Here is an 18,067-nt window from a genome sequence, read left to right on the forward strand (position 1 = left end):
CCAGTGTGTGCCCAATTATAGTATAGCCCTATTTATATGGGACTCAAGCAGTGGGGTTTGATAACAAAAAAACCATGCAGGTAGTATGTGTGGGCCAAGTCTTAGTTCAACCTTGAATTTACCAAAGGGCCTCAGACAGGTCACTGGCCTGTATCCTACCACTCTATTAAGCAAAGTTTGAAACTTCCTCCAATGTAAGTGGCTCTTCCTTCAATGACAGAGCCATTTAAGTTGGAGGAAGCCTCCTTTGGCGGGAGGAACTTGCTCTAGCCAAAGGTAGAATACCATCAATTAGACCGAAGTATATATTTCTCACCTGCAAAACAGGAACAGCAGTGGCCTACATCATACAGCAGCAGTGAAACATACCAAGGCTACACTTGCAAAGAAATGTGCACAGGACAAGTGACAGATAAACAGTCATAAAACAATCAGGCATTGGATAAAGGGAGGTTTTCCCCTCTGTTTGTATTTATGATCCCTTGACTCCCCAGTTCCCTTCTATTGCCCAAAGACTACATGACAGTGAAGCCAGGCTTGCCAAAGGAAGACATTCATTGCTGCTCTCTTCAGTGCATCATGCCCTATGAATAAAGGTTATATAAAGCAGTGTGAGCTATAGAGTCCCTGCTGTTTGGCTGCAAGGGACTGTTCACTGTAATTCAAACTCATCAGCCATCATTCATAAAGTATGCCAAACTTTGATGGGGTGGGTGATGTAGCACGATTTTTGACAAGGAGATATGGACCATGATGTGATGTCATTCCCAATGGATTCCTCAGCACCATCATTTAGTAAACCAGTCCATGGAACCTGAAAATACATTCTGTTGCTTTTCCTTAACCTTCATTATCTTGTGACATGACTTCCCATTTCACGTATTAAACAGCTCAACTCTTATGCCAGAGCTCTGAGACTACAAGTTTTTTTTTTCCCCTTTGCCAATTAGGTATATGGGGCCCAATTCAGACCAGGACCACAGTGCAAGAGGAGGGACTTTAGGCCTTCCCCTCTGTACCATACACAACCGCCCTGGAGAGCCAACTAGCTGCTCTGCTGGGGCAAACACACAAAACCTGCATCAGTAGCTATATGTGAGCCTCACACATCACTCCAACTTGTCTTATACTTAACTTACAGTATCACATATTACAGGCATTCGAATAGGAAGGACTCAACAGTCACCTGGGAAATAGTTTAAAAATATTCTTCTTGTAAAAAATGCATGCCTCTGGTAAGGATGTGTGACATATTTTGGGAGAGGGATATTATTGGCAAAGGATAAAGGAAATGTTTTTCTAAAGTGAAACATACTTTATGGACAGTCCGTGCACAGTAGAATCAAATATCCAATATATATATATATATAGCATTTAGGGTCTTTTAACACACAACTCAAACATTCGATTTTCATGTGTTTTTGTTTGTTTCAAGCAAAAGGCAAAGACTTTGGCTTTGTGCTGCTGGAAGATTTACGTACAACATCACCGAGATTGGTAGATATACCATGTGAGGTTTTTCATCTGTTTGTCTCTTCTGCATTGCAATTTAAAAGTACAGTATGACTGATATATATATGTATATATATACAGATATGCATGTCCAACATTTCAGCTGAATATCAGTGCTTTTGTGAACTATATATAGCTATTCAATAGAAAACATAAAAACATTGATACAAATATATAAAAAGACATAATCAGTATAAAAAGCTTATATTTATAAAAAGTACTTTTTTTCTCTCCAGGCAACAGTCTTCCCCTGAGGGTACACTACGTATGTTGGATTCATAAATATTGCTCTGCACTGCAGTTTAGTTATCAAAGTTCATCTCTTCCAGGAAGTATAAATCACTCCAGTCACCTGATATGTCTGCAGTGGTTGCCTCAGGAAACGTTCCCTAGCTTAAAAGGATGACGAACAATGGGGCCTCCGAAAAATCTGGAGAAGATTCCTTCTTCCACATATGGAAGATACAAGAGCAGGACCAATAGGGTAGCAATTGTGTGTCACATGACTGGGCTTTCAATGTCCCTCCCCCCCCCTTCAGCAGTTTACTGGCTTTTCTGTACCCAGTCCCAGCTGTCTTCGTTCTCTTTCCTGTTCTTCTCAGCCTCGATGATTTCTTTGTACTTTCTGCGAAAGAAGCCCATCTGCAAATGAAAAACAAAGCTTGATGAATAGCTTTCCCCATCAACTGAAAAAGACACTGTGAGCTCAGCTCACAAATGGGTTAATCTGACTACACAGATTATAGACCAAGTGCCTTGAATGACTAATTGGTGGAATTACATCTTTCTATTGCCTATTTTATCCCATGCATCCCCCCCAAGCAGCTCAGAGGGACATACATGTTTCTTTCCTTCTTCACCGTATCCATATACCAACCCTGGGTTGGATCTTGTTGAAAATTTATGTGCAAAGAATTCCTTCTGCCCTGCCCTAAATTAGCAAAAATACTTAGATATTCAGAGTCTGCAATGGATCTTTGCTTCACTGGAGAGGAGGCATTTCTTTCTGTGTAGAAATCCTTATTTCTAAGGGAAGGGTACACAGGAAAAGCTACAAAATAACAGACCTAAGGCTACACCTCTACAGCTACAGAACAGACCAACCACACGGTCTCACAACAAGAACTGCAATGGAGATTCTTCTTGATCCCTAGAAGGAAATCACCTGAATACATTAACCAATGATTGAGAGTAAACAGACTTAGATTTCGAGGCTTTCTTTTCATTCGCTCTGAGCCAAATTTCCCTTCCAGGTTAGTCTAAACAACAGCACACAAGGTAAACAGATTAACCCTATAATGACTGAATTAGACCTTGCAGCACACACATATTTCTTTTTTAAAAAAACAATTTTTATTGGGTTTTTTACACATAAGAAAAGCAAACACCGACACAAGACCCCGCCACCAACTTATATCAATATAACAACTGTTATCTTCCCATGTCCCTTTGATCATGTTATTAATTAATCACATGATCTCTAGGTTCTCTCTATTCTCACAATCGTCGGTTAACATTTTCCATTATATCCACCTGATCTCAATTAATTTCCATGCATTTGTTTCCCATCTTTACTATTCTGCTAGAATAATCCTTATCCAGTTAATCTATTTAAATCATTCATATGGCTATTGTGTTTAGTCAATCTCTGTATACAAAATCTATTACCCCTTAAGTTTATAAGATACCATCAAACACCCCAACTCAATTAACAACAACCTATCACTACCCTCTCTCTCAGGTTTCAGCATTCTCAACTTTAATAGCCTGGGAGTACTCCTGGATGCCTCCTTAACAATGGAGGCCCAGGTAGCAGCCACTGCAAAGGTGGCCTTTTACCATCTACGGCTGATTAGGCACTTGGTTCCCTTCCTCGAACGCAATGACCTAGCAACAGTGATCCATGCAATGGTCACCTCGAAATTAGACTACTGCAATGCTCTCTACATGGGTCTGCTCTTGTCCCAGATCCAGAGGCTGCAGCTAATGCAGAATGCTGCAGCCAGGCTGCTGATGAGTCCCTCTACACGGGACCACATCCAGCCTGTGCTGAGGATACTGCACTGGCTGCCTATAGCGTACCGGATTCGGTTCAAGGTGCTGGTTTTAACCTTTAAAGCCGTATATGGTCAGGGGCCTGCCTACTTGAGGGACCGTGTTTCCCCACATGTGCCCCAGAGAGCACTGAGGTCAGGGTCGCAACACCGCTTGACCCTCCCTGGACCAAAAGAAGCCAGGCTGAATATCACCAGAGCCAGGGCTTTCTCAGTGGTGGCCCCATACTGGTGGAATGAGCTCCCGGAGGACATCAGGGCCCTGCAGGACCTTTTACAGTTCTGCAGGGCCTGTAAAATGGAGCTCTTCCACCAGGCTTTTGATTAGGAGCCGCCGCTGATAAATGTGCCCTGGAACATCTTCTGGCTTGAAACTTAGAACATCTTCTGGCCTGAGACCTTGCTGGATGCTACTCCTATAATTGGGTGTGATTTGGATTATCACCATCATCTGTTGGTTCTATCTGTAACTGTTGCCGTTTTAACCGGTTATTTCTGTATTGTTTATGTTATTTTAACCCTGTTAGTTGCCTTGAGCCAGCGTGTCCGACAAGGCGGGATATAAATAGAAAGAAATAAAGAAAGAAATAAAAAGATGGAATTGGTGAAAATTACCCTCACACAGCCAGACCCCTTGATGGGATCCAATCATCTGAGAGGTTATGCTGAGAGATAATGACTGGCATAATGTCACCAACTATGCATCATAGAAGAAAGGGGAAGATTAGAACCTTGTACTCTACGGACCCAGTCTGGTTCTCTAACCCCTTCACTGTACTAACACTGTACCACTAAATGGTACAGTCATGCATAAGTGCTGTCAAGCTGCAACCAATTTACGGTGACCCCAGGAAGGGTCTTTCAAGGCAAGTGAGAAGCAGAGGTCGTTTGCCCTTCAGAGTCTTTCTTGGTGGTACCACATCCAAATACCAACCCTACTTAGCTTCCGAGGTCTGACAAGATCAGGCTACATCTTGTACTCTTCCTTCCCAACAATACTAAGGACAGATGTATATTATGGCAGGGAACCAGGCTTAGACTGAGGTCTGACGGCTGAGGACAGATATTTCAAATAGAGTGCTCTATTGGATCAGACTGCAATTGTTATTGGCCATCCTTCTAGTGTTGTTTGTTTATGTTTTTGTTTATGAATTTTATCACATTAACTGTATTTTTAAGAGAGAGAAGAAGATAGATTGGATTTATACCCCACCCTTTACTACCCAAAGGAGTCTCAGAGTGGCTTACAAACTCCTTTCCCTTCCCCTCCCCACGACAGACAGACACCCTGTGAGGTAGGTGGGGCTGAGAAAGCTCTGACAGAAACTGCTCTTTTTCAAGAACAGCTGTGCCAGAACTATGGCTTGCTCAAGGTCATCCAGCAGATGCAAGTGGAGGAGTGGGGAATCAAACCTGGTTCTCCAAATTAGAGTCCGTGCACTTAACCACTACACCAAATTGCTTAACTGTTTTAATGTTTCTTATGTTCACTTCCTTGTGAACCCTGACTGGGTGAAAAGGTGGCATTAAAATGTTTGAAATAAATAAACAATAAATAAAAGCTTAATCTAATCCAGAATTCTCCATCCGAGAAGCCCCAGAACAGGGTATGGATGCAATATCTGGTGTTCAGAGGCCCTGACTGTGAGGCATGGGCATCACACAACCTGTCCTTTCCCCTTAATTTTATCTCAGCTTTCTATTATCCTCAGCAGAACTGTTGATTCTCTATTCTGTCCCTGTATCTTCTTTCAGCTTCAGACTATCACCACTTCAAATTGCCTTTTTAGTCTGATATATGCGTAAACATGGCTGTGGCATGTACGCAAAGACAGTGGTGCCCCCCAAAATGCCAGTGGCAGATCACAGTGAAGGTGGCTTAATTCTGTTGGCATAGGCCAGCAGTGGGAGTATGAGAGCTATTGCTGGAACAACAACAATAATTTTCGTTTTTAGTAGGACTGTGAAAGCTGAATCAACTAGATTGAAGGTGCCATTTGGAGTTGTTCCTAATCCTAGGAGTCGCTGGACCAGCCTGCGAATGATTAGCATGAGGCTCAGTTCACAAGTTTGTCATCACAGTGCAAAAATCCATCATGGCTGCTGGCCAGCACAATGGCTAGGACAAGAATGGAAATTGGTTTAGGTCAGAGCTCTCCCAGTTCATTGCATTGTAGATTAAAATGAAAAGAAATTACATTCTAATCTCATGTGGGCATAGGTGAGCCTCTGAGATAAACACCAGTTTTGTAGCATCTTATGGACTAGAACCCACCTCATCAGAGGCCCGAGCGGATACCTCACTAGGAAGACATTTATATGTGAGATTATGAAGTCACAGGACCATGAAATGCAACAAGTAACTAAGTAAAATGCAAAAAGCAGAGATTGATTGTAATACAATATCCTTACTTTTGCTAAGCTAGATAACACCTAGAATGGCTGTGATGTTGCTCAGCTGGTTAACACACTGATAGAAGCAAACCATCAAAACACATCACTGGTAGGAAAAAAACCTTTTCATTCATTAAAAGAAGTGAGCTGAAAGGCATTCTTCTATCCCTGGTTATCTTAGTGGCTCCAACTGTCAGAAGTTCAAACGAAGCGGATACCTCCCTAGGAAGACATTTATATGTGAGATTATGAAGTCGCAGGACCATGAAATGCAACAAGTGTGCTATAACTAAGTAAAATGCAAATAGCAGAGATTGATTGTAATACAATACCCTTACTTTTGCTAAGCTAGATAACACCTAGAATGGCTGTGATGTTGCTCAGCTCGTTAACACACTGATAGAAGCAAACCATCAAAACACATCACTGGTAGGAAAAAAACCTTTTCATTCATTAAAAGAAGTGAGCTGAAAGGCATTCTTCTATCCCTGGTTATCTTAGTGGCTCCAACTGTCAGAAGTTCAAACATTTCTCATGCCACTGTATTTACAGAGGTTCAAAAAGGGCTTTGTAAAGTGTACTAATTGTCCCAGAATTCTTTTCAATAAGCCTCCATTGACATTTTTGCACATGTTGTACTGAACAGGACTTCCGTAGTCTTGAATATGACTTCAGGTTAAATTTGTTAGCTATACTCAGGGCTCTAGTCGGGGGGGAGCTCTCAGGTACGGAGCTCCGGAAGAGAACCTCTAGGGGGCGGGGCGGTCACGTGGTGAAGCCCCGCCCCCTTCTTTACCCCGCCCTCTGCTTCGATCCTCATTCCGTTTGGGAATGAGGATGAAGCAGTTTCTCATGCCGCTGTATTTACAGAGGTTCAAAAAGGCTTTGTAAAGTGTACTAATTGTCCCAGAATTCTTTTCAATAAGCTTCCATTGACATTTTTGCATATATTGTACTGAACAGGACTTCCTTAGTCTTGAATATTACTTTAGGTTAAATTTGTTAGCTATACTTGCTAGTGAAAAGGGCCATCAAGTCACAGCTGACTTATACCACAGGGTTTTCAAGGCAAGAGATATTCAGAGGTGGCTTGCCACTGCCTGCCTCCACGTCGTGGCCCTGGCATTCTTCGGAGGTCTCCCATCCAAATACTAGCCAGGGCTGACTCTGCTTCGCTTCCGAGATCTGATGAGATCAGGCTATTCCGGGCTATCCACCCCCCCCCCCCAAGAATAACAACCCTGGGAAATTCTGCTAATGTTGAATTCTTTTAACTTCCCTTTCTGAACAAAACTCTGTCCGTGTTTCACCTTAGTAGGCTCTTCCCAAATGACCTCAAATTTCAATTTAGGTGAAATCCAAGAGCAACTCTAATTTTCTGTATAATACTGGAGTGAGTTTATGTCATGGTCCCCAACAGAGAATGAGGTATTTACTTCACATTAACAACCCTGGAATGTTTCGCTCTGGCAGGGAGCCGGCCTGCATGATCGCCGGGCCGGCATCCGCTGGGAGCTTCACCGGCACCAATCCCCTTGTGAGGAATAAGCATGGCCATTCACGAGAGATTGTGCCTTCTGTGTCCAGTGGGAAATAATAGTCACAGCCTCCTTCAAAAGTTGAACCCTTCTCTGTGATTTCGACCTTGTGCAGTCGCCATTTTTTGCTGCCCGTGTAATATCGATCAGCCGTTTTACAAGTCTTCATACCCGACTAAAATAAATATGGCTCTGTTAGCATTGGGGGTTCTCAGTTCCTTACTGGGATTTTTATGCCCTTGCCAGAAACAAAAATAAGTGTAATAAAGAGGCTTGGGTAACCATTCAAGAGTAATTGCTCAAACGAAGCAGCATGCCATTGAGATCATTAAGTCAATATTTTGTTCATTGTAATTAAACATTTATGTAACTCCTACTGTTTTAAACCTGTTTTCACCCTCCTGCAGAGTGTGATGCTTTCGTCTACCTCCATCAGTCAGATGTTATTACCCTCTTTCCCAATACGGAGCATATTTAAGGCAGTTTTGTACATTAGCTCCAACGTTGCTATGTTTCTATTAAACATGACTTTTTAATTGAAAATCTCTTACCAAACTAAATTCCTACACAGTCCAGAAGTCTCCAATTCTGAACAGAGAAAGTTCCATTTAAACATGATGCCAGACACGGAAGAAAACATTATCACCACATGCCAGGCTCAATTCAAAGTGCTGGTGATAACTTATAAAAACCTTCAACGGGCTGGGCCCAGCATACATGACCATCTCCATCGCTGTGTTCCATCATGCCCTTCAAGTAGCTCAAGGATTCTCTCTAATCTGTGTTCCAAGTCAGGTCTGCAAGGCGCATGGTCAAGCATTCATGGTGGCTGCATCAGTGGCTGGCAGCCAGGGTGACTACATGGAACTTCCATGGTCAGAAGCAATAAACCTTTGAATACCAGTGCTAGGAAGTAACATTGGGAGAAAGCCTTAGCCTACGGTTGCCAGACTCCTGGTCTGGGCAGGGGTTCCCTGATTTTTTGGGCTTCTGCCCACTGCCAGCCAGCTGTGGAAGCCCCGCCCCCAAGCGGAGACAGTGAGTTTTGGGCAAAACTTCATGGTTTTAGGCCAAAAACCCCATAGAGTTTTGCCCAGAATGCAGAACGTCACAGCCAACATACCCATTGTGATTATGTCACTTCCATGTGATGTCATCACGTCGGGGATGTCACACAATGTCCCCACCCACCCCCGGAATGCCCTCCAAATCCCCCTGCTGGCAGGTTGAGGGGACCTGGGAACCCTACCTTAGCCTCTGTATTTGTTGGCCCGTCAGTATAACTGGCTGGCCACTGTGTGAAACAGGATGCTGGGCTAGAGGGTCCCACTGGTCTGATCCAACAAGGTTCTTCCTGTGTTCTTTCGTTCTTAACTTTGCAACTCCCTTTCCCTGGAGACTCACTAAAGCTCGACCCTGCATGTATTCCCAAAGCAGTGTAACATATTTCAGCAAGCTAGCTTTCATGCTGGATACACAAAGGAGGGGACAGATAAGAATAGTTTGAGTATTATTACCTGTCCCTGACCTTGGGTGGGTTTTAAGTCTGAATGAATGAAGTCGTATATTCAGTCCAATACGAAAAGGCATTCAGCAGTATAGCTAGTAAAGACCCGGAACAATCCTGACATTCTAGAAGATAACTTCCAGTCAGGATACTGCACTGGATTCTGGACCATGGATCTGATGCCATGTAAATGAGTTTTCTTGGGGTCTTTCCAACAATAATGCAATCCACAGAACAATACATATTAGAAAGACCCACTGATTCTTTGAAATACTAATCAATATTTCAGTGTCCCAAATGAGAAATGGAATACAGCCCTACCACAAGAGCTAACTTTGTTAACATTATCTTGTGTGAAGTCTCTCACTTCATTTTGTTCTGATCTTTGCCACCAGCGAAGCCCCAAATACTGTAGAAGGTGTAAACACAATCCATATACTCAAGATCTGCATGTTTGTGAGATTTAAATAAGCATCTTTAAGCCAACCTCAAGCATATTTCAATCTTGTACTGTGATCCATGCGACGGTCACCTCGAGCGTACTGTAATCAATGAGATTTTAGCACATACTCGAACTAGCTATAAGTGCATACTTTTGGCTTGATCCAATCCAGTGGGTGTATTCTGAATAGTCACTTCATAAGAGCCTTACATCTCTAAACTTTGAAACAGAAGATTTGAAGTTGAATGAAATCTGTAAGGCATCTCTGAATCCTAAGCAAATGGGAGCCCTTACTGCACCTCTAAGCTGTAGCGTCTTACACACCCCTGCCAGATTGATGACTGATTCTGGTCAGTGTCCCTTTTTTTAACTTCTGGTCCCTCCCTCTGCCCCCTGGGGGGGGGGGTCAGAAAAGAGAGAAGCCAAGTTTACAAGACTGGCAAAAAATAGAATGCCCCAGATCCTGAACAAGAAATATGAAAAACTTAAAACCACTTCACACAGGCAGAAAGTACAATAAAATTATTCCTACATTGCTAGATACAAATTTAGTTAGCAGCACCTTAGAGAACCAACAAGATTTGGGGGCTATAAGCTTTCAACAGTCAAAATCCCTTTGCCAGATAACCGATGAAGGGAGCTTTGAGTATTGAACACTCATAGCTCTAAATCTTGTTGGTCTCTTAGGCGCTACTGAACCGGAACCTAGCTGTTCTACTGCAGGGCAACACAGCTACCCACTGAAACCGTTCCTGGAGTGTGTCACTTTTGAGTGAAGGTGGGGAAACGCAACAACTGAATCCACACAACAAACGCTCTTCACCTAGAAAGCCAGGATGTCAGAATCAAGGGCTCCAGTCCAGTCTCTTCCTTATACTAGTTTTGTTCTGCTGCTCCAGACCAACACGGCTACCCACATGAATCTACCTTATACTAGCTGTTTGTGAATGTTGTTTAATCTGTGCGGAAACATATACCCCTTTCCCTGCAGTGTACAGGGATATGTCCAGGAAAATTTGTACCACCTTATCAGCCTATTGTCTATCTTCAGCTTTAGCTGAGCCACGTTTCAAAGTAATTCATCACTTCAAGCGTAAGATCACAGAATTACTTACATTCCTAAAATTAAACAAAGACGTCTGAGTTATATTAATGCTGCTTGCTGAGCCCTAAAGGTGCCTATTCCTCATACAAACCACAGACTTTGAACATTAAAAACCTACACTTGAAGTTATGATCAAAATATTCCCTTTTAATTTCCTCCAGGGCCAAACAAGCAAGCGAAAAACTATTTCCTACTGTTCTTTTAATAAAAATTGTCTGCTTGCAAAACATCTGCTTAGAAATGATCTTTAAAAGTTTGTTGCTAACAATTTCTGGCATTTTTGTGTTATTTCACAACTGGATAAAGAATATCTTCCTAGGGCCTCCCAGAAGCAATAAAAAAAGAGTTGGGAAAGTTAATGCATATTAATGAAGCATGAAATTCAGAATCTACAGGTGATCTCACCATGAAACTGGAGATGGAATTTTCTGCAATCGCTGTTAGAAATGGAAGGGAGGAGGGGGAGAACAAACTACCTAGCCCTGAACTCCTTGGAAGAAAGATGTAATAAAGATGGTACCAAATAAATAAGTTTTACATCCAGCATTTCAACCAATTGGAGACACAAGTTGGCTTATTTTTCTCTCTCTCCTCTCCTCCATCTTATCCTTATAGCAACCCTGTGACCAGCCCAAAGTCACCCAGCGAGCTTCTATGGCAGAGTGTGCGGGACCTTATGCAAGTCAAGTTCAAGGGTTTGGTGCAGTGGTTAAGTGCGTGGACTCTAATCTGGGAGAACCGGGTTTGATTCCCCACTCCTCCACTTGCACCTGCTGATGTGACCTTGGGTCAGTCACAAGCTCTGGCACAGCTGTCCTTGATAAAGAACAGTTTGTGTCAGAGCTCTCTCAGCCCCACCCACCTCACAGGGTGTCTGTTGTGGGGAGGGGAAGGGAAAGGAGTTTGTAAGCCGGTCTGAGACTCCAAGTGAAGGGCGGGGTATAAATCCAATCTCTTCTTCTCTTCTTCTTCTTCTGGTGGTGGAAAGTGCCATCAACTTGCAGCCCACTTACAGCGACCCCCTTCTGGTTTACAGGGCAAGAGGCACTCAAAAGTGGTTTGCCATTAATTGCCTCTGGGTAGTGACCCTAGAGTTCCAGGGTGGTCTCTCATCCAAGTACTAACCAGGGCCTATCCTGTTTAGTTTCTAAGATCTGATGAAATCAGGCTAGGCCTGGGCATGGCAGAGTAATACTAATATTAATTTATTTTTATTTGTTTTACTTTATTGAACTTGTATCCTGCCCTCCCTGCAAGCAGGCTCAGGCCGGGTGCCATCGATAGTAATACAATATAAAGGTAAAGGTAAAGGTTCCCTTGCTCGAAAGCCAGTCGAGTCCGACTCTAGGGTTGCGGTGCTCATCTCCGTTACAAAGCCGAAGAGCCAGCACTGTCCGAAGACGTTTCCGTGGTCATGTGGCCAGCATGACTAAACACCAAGGCGCACGGAACGCTGTTACCTTCCCACCGAAGTGGTACCTATTTATCTACTTGCAATTTCTTGCTTTCGAACTGCTAGGTGGGAAGGAGCTGGAACTAGAGACGGGAGTTCGTCTTGCAGCACCCGGGTCTCGAACTGCTGAACTACTGACCTTCCACAGCCTGCAGTTCAGCGTCTTAACCACTTGAGCCACCGCAGCTCAATATACTATACAATTAAAAACCACTTTAAAAACAACAGATTAAAACATACACACCCACATACACCGACAGGAAATCCTGATCACAGATTTCCCACATCACATCTGATTTGACCTTTGGAATGAGAGTTTTCTGCACACAGCATGTCTGCCTCCCTCTGATAATGAAGACTTACACATACACAAACAGATATTGACACTCGGCAGTAAAAGTATTTGCAAATATTCACGTTAGGGGAGCTCTCAAAAGCAGGTCGACGCAGAAGCAAGTCCTGAAGTGCCTTTTGGATTGCCGCCTTTGATAGGTCAATGCAATCTGCAGGGAAACCATCAGTGCAAAAGGTGATGAGGGTGAGGCACCAATGCAAGGGGAAAGACTTTCAGAATTAGATTATACAACACCCTGAGGCAAAGGTCATTTACAATTTACAGTTAGAAGAAAACTCAAGAGTGGTTTTTATGAGAGGCTGATTCATAAGACCAGCGTACAGTGGTATGGCTGATTAATGCCCAAGGAATCCATTATAATCAATTCCAGTCGGTCCACAGAGACACAGGATCATCTCAGCCCTCGTTCCTGTTCTCCAGCCTTCTGAAATGATGGGGATGCTGGACTGGCCATGCGTCCACTAGCTCATGCCCGGCACAATTGTTTAGGGTGATTAGGCCTCTGACATTCCTTACGAAAGGGAACCAGAATAGTAAGAATTCGGTTATTAGCTATGAGGCATTTGTGAGTTTTCGCACGGATAAAGTCTTGTTGTTTTGCTGTGACCTGCCCGCCATTGTTGATAACAATATGTGAACTGGAGGCCCCTTGGCCACCCTTTGGATTCAGTTTTCAACACCTTCAGCCTGCTCTCCTCTGCTTATGTTGAGAGGATCCTGGGTGCTATCAGACTGACAATGTGCCTCCTAGATCCGTGCCTCTTGTGGCTAGTGAAAGCTGGCAATGAAAGGATATGGGGCCCATTGATGGATATTGTCAACCAATCCCTGGAAACAGGGGTCTATCCAGAGGGTCTTAAGGAGGCCATGGTTATACTGCTCTTAAAAAAACCAACTTTGGATCCTTCTGATCCAGCCAATTAGTGCCCAGTTTTGAACCTATCTTTCCTGGGTAAGGTAAATGAGAAAACAGTAGCTGAACAGCTCCAGGGCTTCCTGGATGACACATTGACATTGGGCCCATTCCAGTCTGGCTTCTGCCCTGGCCATGGGATGCAGATGGTGTTGGCTTGCCCTTGAGACTGTCCTGGAAGCTCCAGCTGATCCACAATGTGGCAGCATGAGTCCTGACGAGAACGTCACGGATGGCACATATATAACCTGTGCTGTGCCAGCTGCACTGGCTTCCAGTGGAGTACCAAGTCAAGTTCAAGGTTTTGGTGTTGACCTTTAAAACCCTGAGCAGTCTGGGACCGACATATCTGCGGGACCATCTCCTCCGGTAGGTCCCCAGGAGAGCGTTACACTCCTTGGATAGCAATCTGCTGGTGATTTCTGGCCCCAAAGACAACTGGCTGTCCTCAACCATGGGTGGGGCCTTCTCAGTCCTGGCCCCGAACTGGTGGGACTCCCTGCGGGACCTTATGCAGTTCTGCAGGGCCCGTAAGGCAGAGATGTTCCGCCAGGCTTTTGGTTGAGGACAGCAGCGGTTTACATCCTGGCTGGCACTCCCCTCCTACTCCTCCTACTCTCCTTCCCATCAGACTGCTTTACTGCTCCGCCCCATACCCACATAAGGTAGTCGCAGTCCAGGACTGGGAAGAAATTGTCATTTTTGCCACTTGATCTTTTTTGATTGCTCTATTAGTTTTATTTATGTACCTATTTTATGGGGTTTTTAAATTATATGTTGTATACCGCCCAGAGCCCTGCAGCAGCAGGGATTCTTCAGTTCATAAGTTTAATATAATAAACAAATCAAGCAGAGACTCTTCCACTGAGCCAGAGCTTCTCCCCAGTCCTACTGCAGATCCCCACTCTTAACACGCATGCTGTTCCTGAGGATCCCTTGACCCTCTCGAGGTGGAAGGGAGCAGGAGAAGGAAGCAGAGAGATCCTGCACCATTAACTTTGCTCCCCTGGCAGTGCTATCGATCCAGCGTCAAATCACTAGTTAATTCCCCCACCCCGTGTTAACTGATTGGAGGAGAAAGTTTTTAGTTAACTGTTCAGAATAGTTAACTGCCAACAGAACAGTTAACTGTTCAGAAACCTGTTGCTTTATTAGGCACATCTAGTGACACATTTGTTGTTGTTCAGTCGCACAGTCGAGTCCGACTCTTCGCGACCCCATGGACCAGTTCACGCCAGGCCTTCCTGTCTTCCGCCGTCCTCTGAAGTTGGCTCAATTTCACGTTCGTTGCATCTATGACACTGTCTAACCATCTCATCCTTTGCCGTCCCCGTCTTCTTTGACCTTCAATCTTTCCCAGCATCAGGGTCTTCTCCAGTGAGTGCTCCCTTCTCATTTGGTGGCCAAAGTATTTGAGCTTCAGTTTCATTATCTGGCCTTTCAGGGAACAGTCAGGGTTGATTTCTTTTAGGATCGACTGATTTGATCTTCTTGCAGTCCAAGGGACTCTCAAGAGTCTTCTCCAGCACCATAGTTCAAAAGAATCTATTATTCGGCGGTCGGCATTCCTTATAGTCCAACTCTCGCATAAACATACGGATAGTCAATTTTTGCTCTTGATTACATGAGAATCATGAACAGCTGTCACATCCTGAACTATCAGTCAGACTAATTACTAATGCAAAGCCAAAATCAATGTAGCGCGCAACCTATCTTCCAGTAGAGCTACACTGCCATCTACTGCATTTTCTGAACAGATGTTTTAGAGTTGGAAATTTTTATAATTATATTTGAAGCACTGTAAAAGGCAATTTAGAAATTAAATTGAGAGGAAGGGTGGGGGAAGGAGCCCTTAAACAAAAAGCCAACAACCCTAAATGCAGTTTCTGTTTTTAAACTATCCCTCCATACATACGTCTTACCAAAATACCAAAAATAGACGGCTGGAACAAAACAGTAATTAATCACGCCAACAAGAAGAGACAACCAAAGGCTTAAATATCCACTGAACTGCCAACAGAAACAACTCAGGAAAGGTTAGGGAGAAGGCATTGCATGGGGGGGAGGAAGGCCCTTTCAGTTTCAAAGCTGTGATGAGCCCAAGGCATAGATCCAAAGGTGATCTTTCCATTCAGACAGGAAGATTCTTCCACAGGGAGGAGGACACTTTTGGATCTATTTGCAGTAGTTCCAATATACAATTGAATGTGCCAGGCAGGAAGAGAAAGAGGAGGAAAAGGAAGGAAGAGAGTTGGTTTTATACCCTGTCCTTCAGTACCCGAAGGAGTCAAGGAATGGCTTACAATCGCCTTCCCTTCCTCTCCCCACAATAGACACCCTGTGAGGTAGGCGAGGCTGAGAGAGTTCCGAGACAACTGTGACTGACCCAAGGTCACCCAGCTGGCTTCATGTGGAGGAGTGGGGAATCAAACCCAGCTCTCCAGATTAGAGTCCTGCTGCTCTTAAGCACGATACTAATGGAATGGAAAGCCGGTGTAGAGTAGTGCTTAGAGTGTTCGACTAGGATCTGGAAGAGCTGGGTTCAGACTCCCACACTGCCATGAAGTTCCCCGCATGATCTTGGGCCACGGACACACTCTCAGCTTAACCCACTTCACAAGGCCGATAACAGGATGCAATGGGGGAAGGGCTATTCTTCTGGATATGACCCAAAGCTAAGCACTTTTAAAATACCACTTGGAGGGAAATACTAACTACAAGCTTAATCCTACCACTGAAACCAATGGGATTTAACTATACTGAGCCTTGAATGGATTACCCCCCCCTCACTTTCCATTGCAAAGTTGTATTTGATTAGCATATGAAACTGCATCATTGCAAGACAGAAGCACCATGAAGTGCGCCGGTCCAACTTTTGTTCTAGAGAAAGAAACAGCAGAATGTTGACTGCAAAAATGTTTCTAACACTATACAAGTGCATTCATATTTCACAAGTCCCAGCTGGAACACAATAGTAGCTAAATACCGTATCACTGTTGGAAGCGTGATTTATTGACTATGTTGCTCCTTCCTTCCTTCCTCACCCCAAAAGGATGCACAATTTTTTTTAAAGCTTGCTGCACAGCATTAAAAACTCTATATTCAGCCTTTAAATATTACTGCTCAAGTCCATAAAGAGCAATGCAAGTGAATTATGGTACATTTTGCCTGCCAACCCCCCCCACCATCTTTAAAAAAAAAGCAGAAAGTTGTAACATTCCCATAATTATTAGCATAAACCATTGATGTTTGCTTGGTTGAACTAGTAGTAAATGGAGATCAAGGAATTAATGCCTCCAGATTCTCAGAAATTTGGACCAATGGAACAATGGTTTATGTTAAAATTGCATCTGCTGTTTTAGTTTATAAGTCTGAGAATTTTGTAATAGTATGTACTTATTTGCAATTTTAAAGTTGACATATATAGTGTGTCTTGGCTTGGGTTCTTAAGAATACTAGTTATTTTTAAAGGTTTGCTGGTACCACAAAAGGACTTTTTGCTTGCCAGTGGATTAAATATGTTTATATGGTGCCAAGATAAAAGCTAGAATGCCTAACTGGTTTCTGATGTATACAGAGTCCCCAGTGGCTAGACTTTCAATCAGTTACACTGTTTACCCACACAACTGCAGAGCATGCATTGCCTTTTGCAAGCCATCTACACAGACCACCAACAAAGCCCAATTGCTTGTGAAAGACAAATGGAAATACTATGAGGGGTGGGAAAAGTTTGACCAAGTTCCTATTTATACGAAGTGGCAATTGTGCATAATCAATCTTGTTGTTTTAAAGAATCTGTCAGAATGTTGAACATACAGTAAAAATCTATTGAGCTCATTACTAGCTCATTTATGAGTAATTTTATGTGTTACACACACTGCCGAAGAAACATAGAGCATTTTCCTATGTAAGGAGTGTGGCTTTTAAATTTTTCAACAATGCCATTTGTTTTTGCATTCATTTGTTTTCATTCCTCATTCATTATAGCATCTCTAGCAGTAGCTTCTTTTTTTACTCAATTATGATCATACTGCCTGAGATTTTACCGCTCACCCTGGGGGATGTAAGGAGTGTGGCTTTTAAATTTTTCAACAATGCCATTTGTTTTTGCATTCATTTGTTTTCATTCCTCATTGGTTATAGCATTTCTAGCAGTAGCTTCTTTTTTTACTCAATTATGATCATACTGCCTGAGATTTTACCGCTCACCCTGGGGGTCATCTGTGGCAAAGTTCAACGAGATGTGAGAAAGGGTTTCACTGCTGTACTCCATTAAATCAAAACATATGCAGTACTAGAACTAGAATACATTCTGATGACTAAATGAGTGCCTTCCTATACATCAGTTTCACACCTCTGGATCTCTCCTGTCTTTCTCTCCCCCTCCCTCTGACCATATGAACCACAGCCTACTAGACAGAGTGAGGAAGGCTCCCACGCATTCTCTCTTCCATAAAATGTGCAAACCGGAATTATTCCAGTGTGCCCTTGGTGTAAGTAACTGATGAATCTTCCTGATTAGCAGCTGGTGGTGATATATGTTGCAGGAGTTGCAGTTTTAACTTAACTTTTAATGTATGGTACTTGATGCGCTTCAACCAGATTTTTAACCATGTTATGTTGATATTTTCTTAGCCACCTAGGGGGAGATATTTATAAGTAAACATAATATCTGTCTTAATTTGAGAACTGATTAAATGCTTCCTGAAGAACCCCCTTGGGGGATTCCCCTTGTGCCCTGGAGAGGTACAGATCTCCTCCTTCAATTCATGGTAGACGCTACAGTGTGCACTG

General features: G+C 43.3%; 1 protein-coding gene across 1 annotated transcript in view; it reads right to left on the minus strand.

Annotated features, from left to right (window-relative positions):
• Positions 1–2,015: 2,015 nt before the first annotated feature.
• The window catches only part of ITGA9 (integrin subunit alpha 9), a 296,748-nt gene continuing 280,696 nt past the window's right edge, over positions 2,016–18,067 (minus strand). Inside the window, exon 26 of the mRNA XM_015405733.1 lies at positions 2,016–2,154. Within this exon, the coding sequence (XP_015261219.1) occupies positions 2,056–2,154 (99 nt within the window). The 3' untranslated portion in view covers positions 2,016–2,055. The remainder of the gene's footprint in view (positions 2,155–18,067) is intronic.

Source organism: Gekko japonicus, unplaced genomic scaffold (genome assembly GCF_001447785.1).
Source record: "Gekko japonicus isolate JY-2015 unplaced genomic scaffold, Gekko_japonicus_V1.1 scaffold58, whole genome shotgun sequence".
Lineage (NCBI taxonomy): Eukaryota > Metazoa > Chordata > Lepidosauria > Squamata > Gekkonidae > Gekko > Gekko japonicus.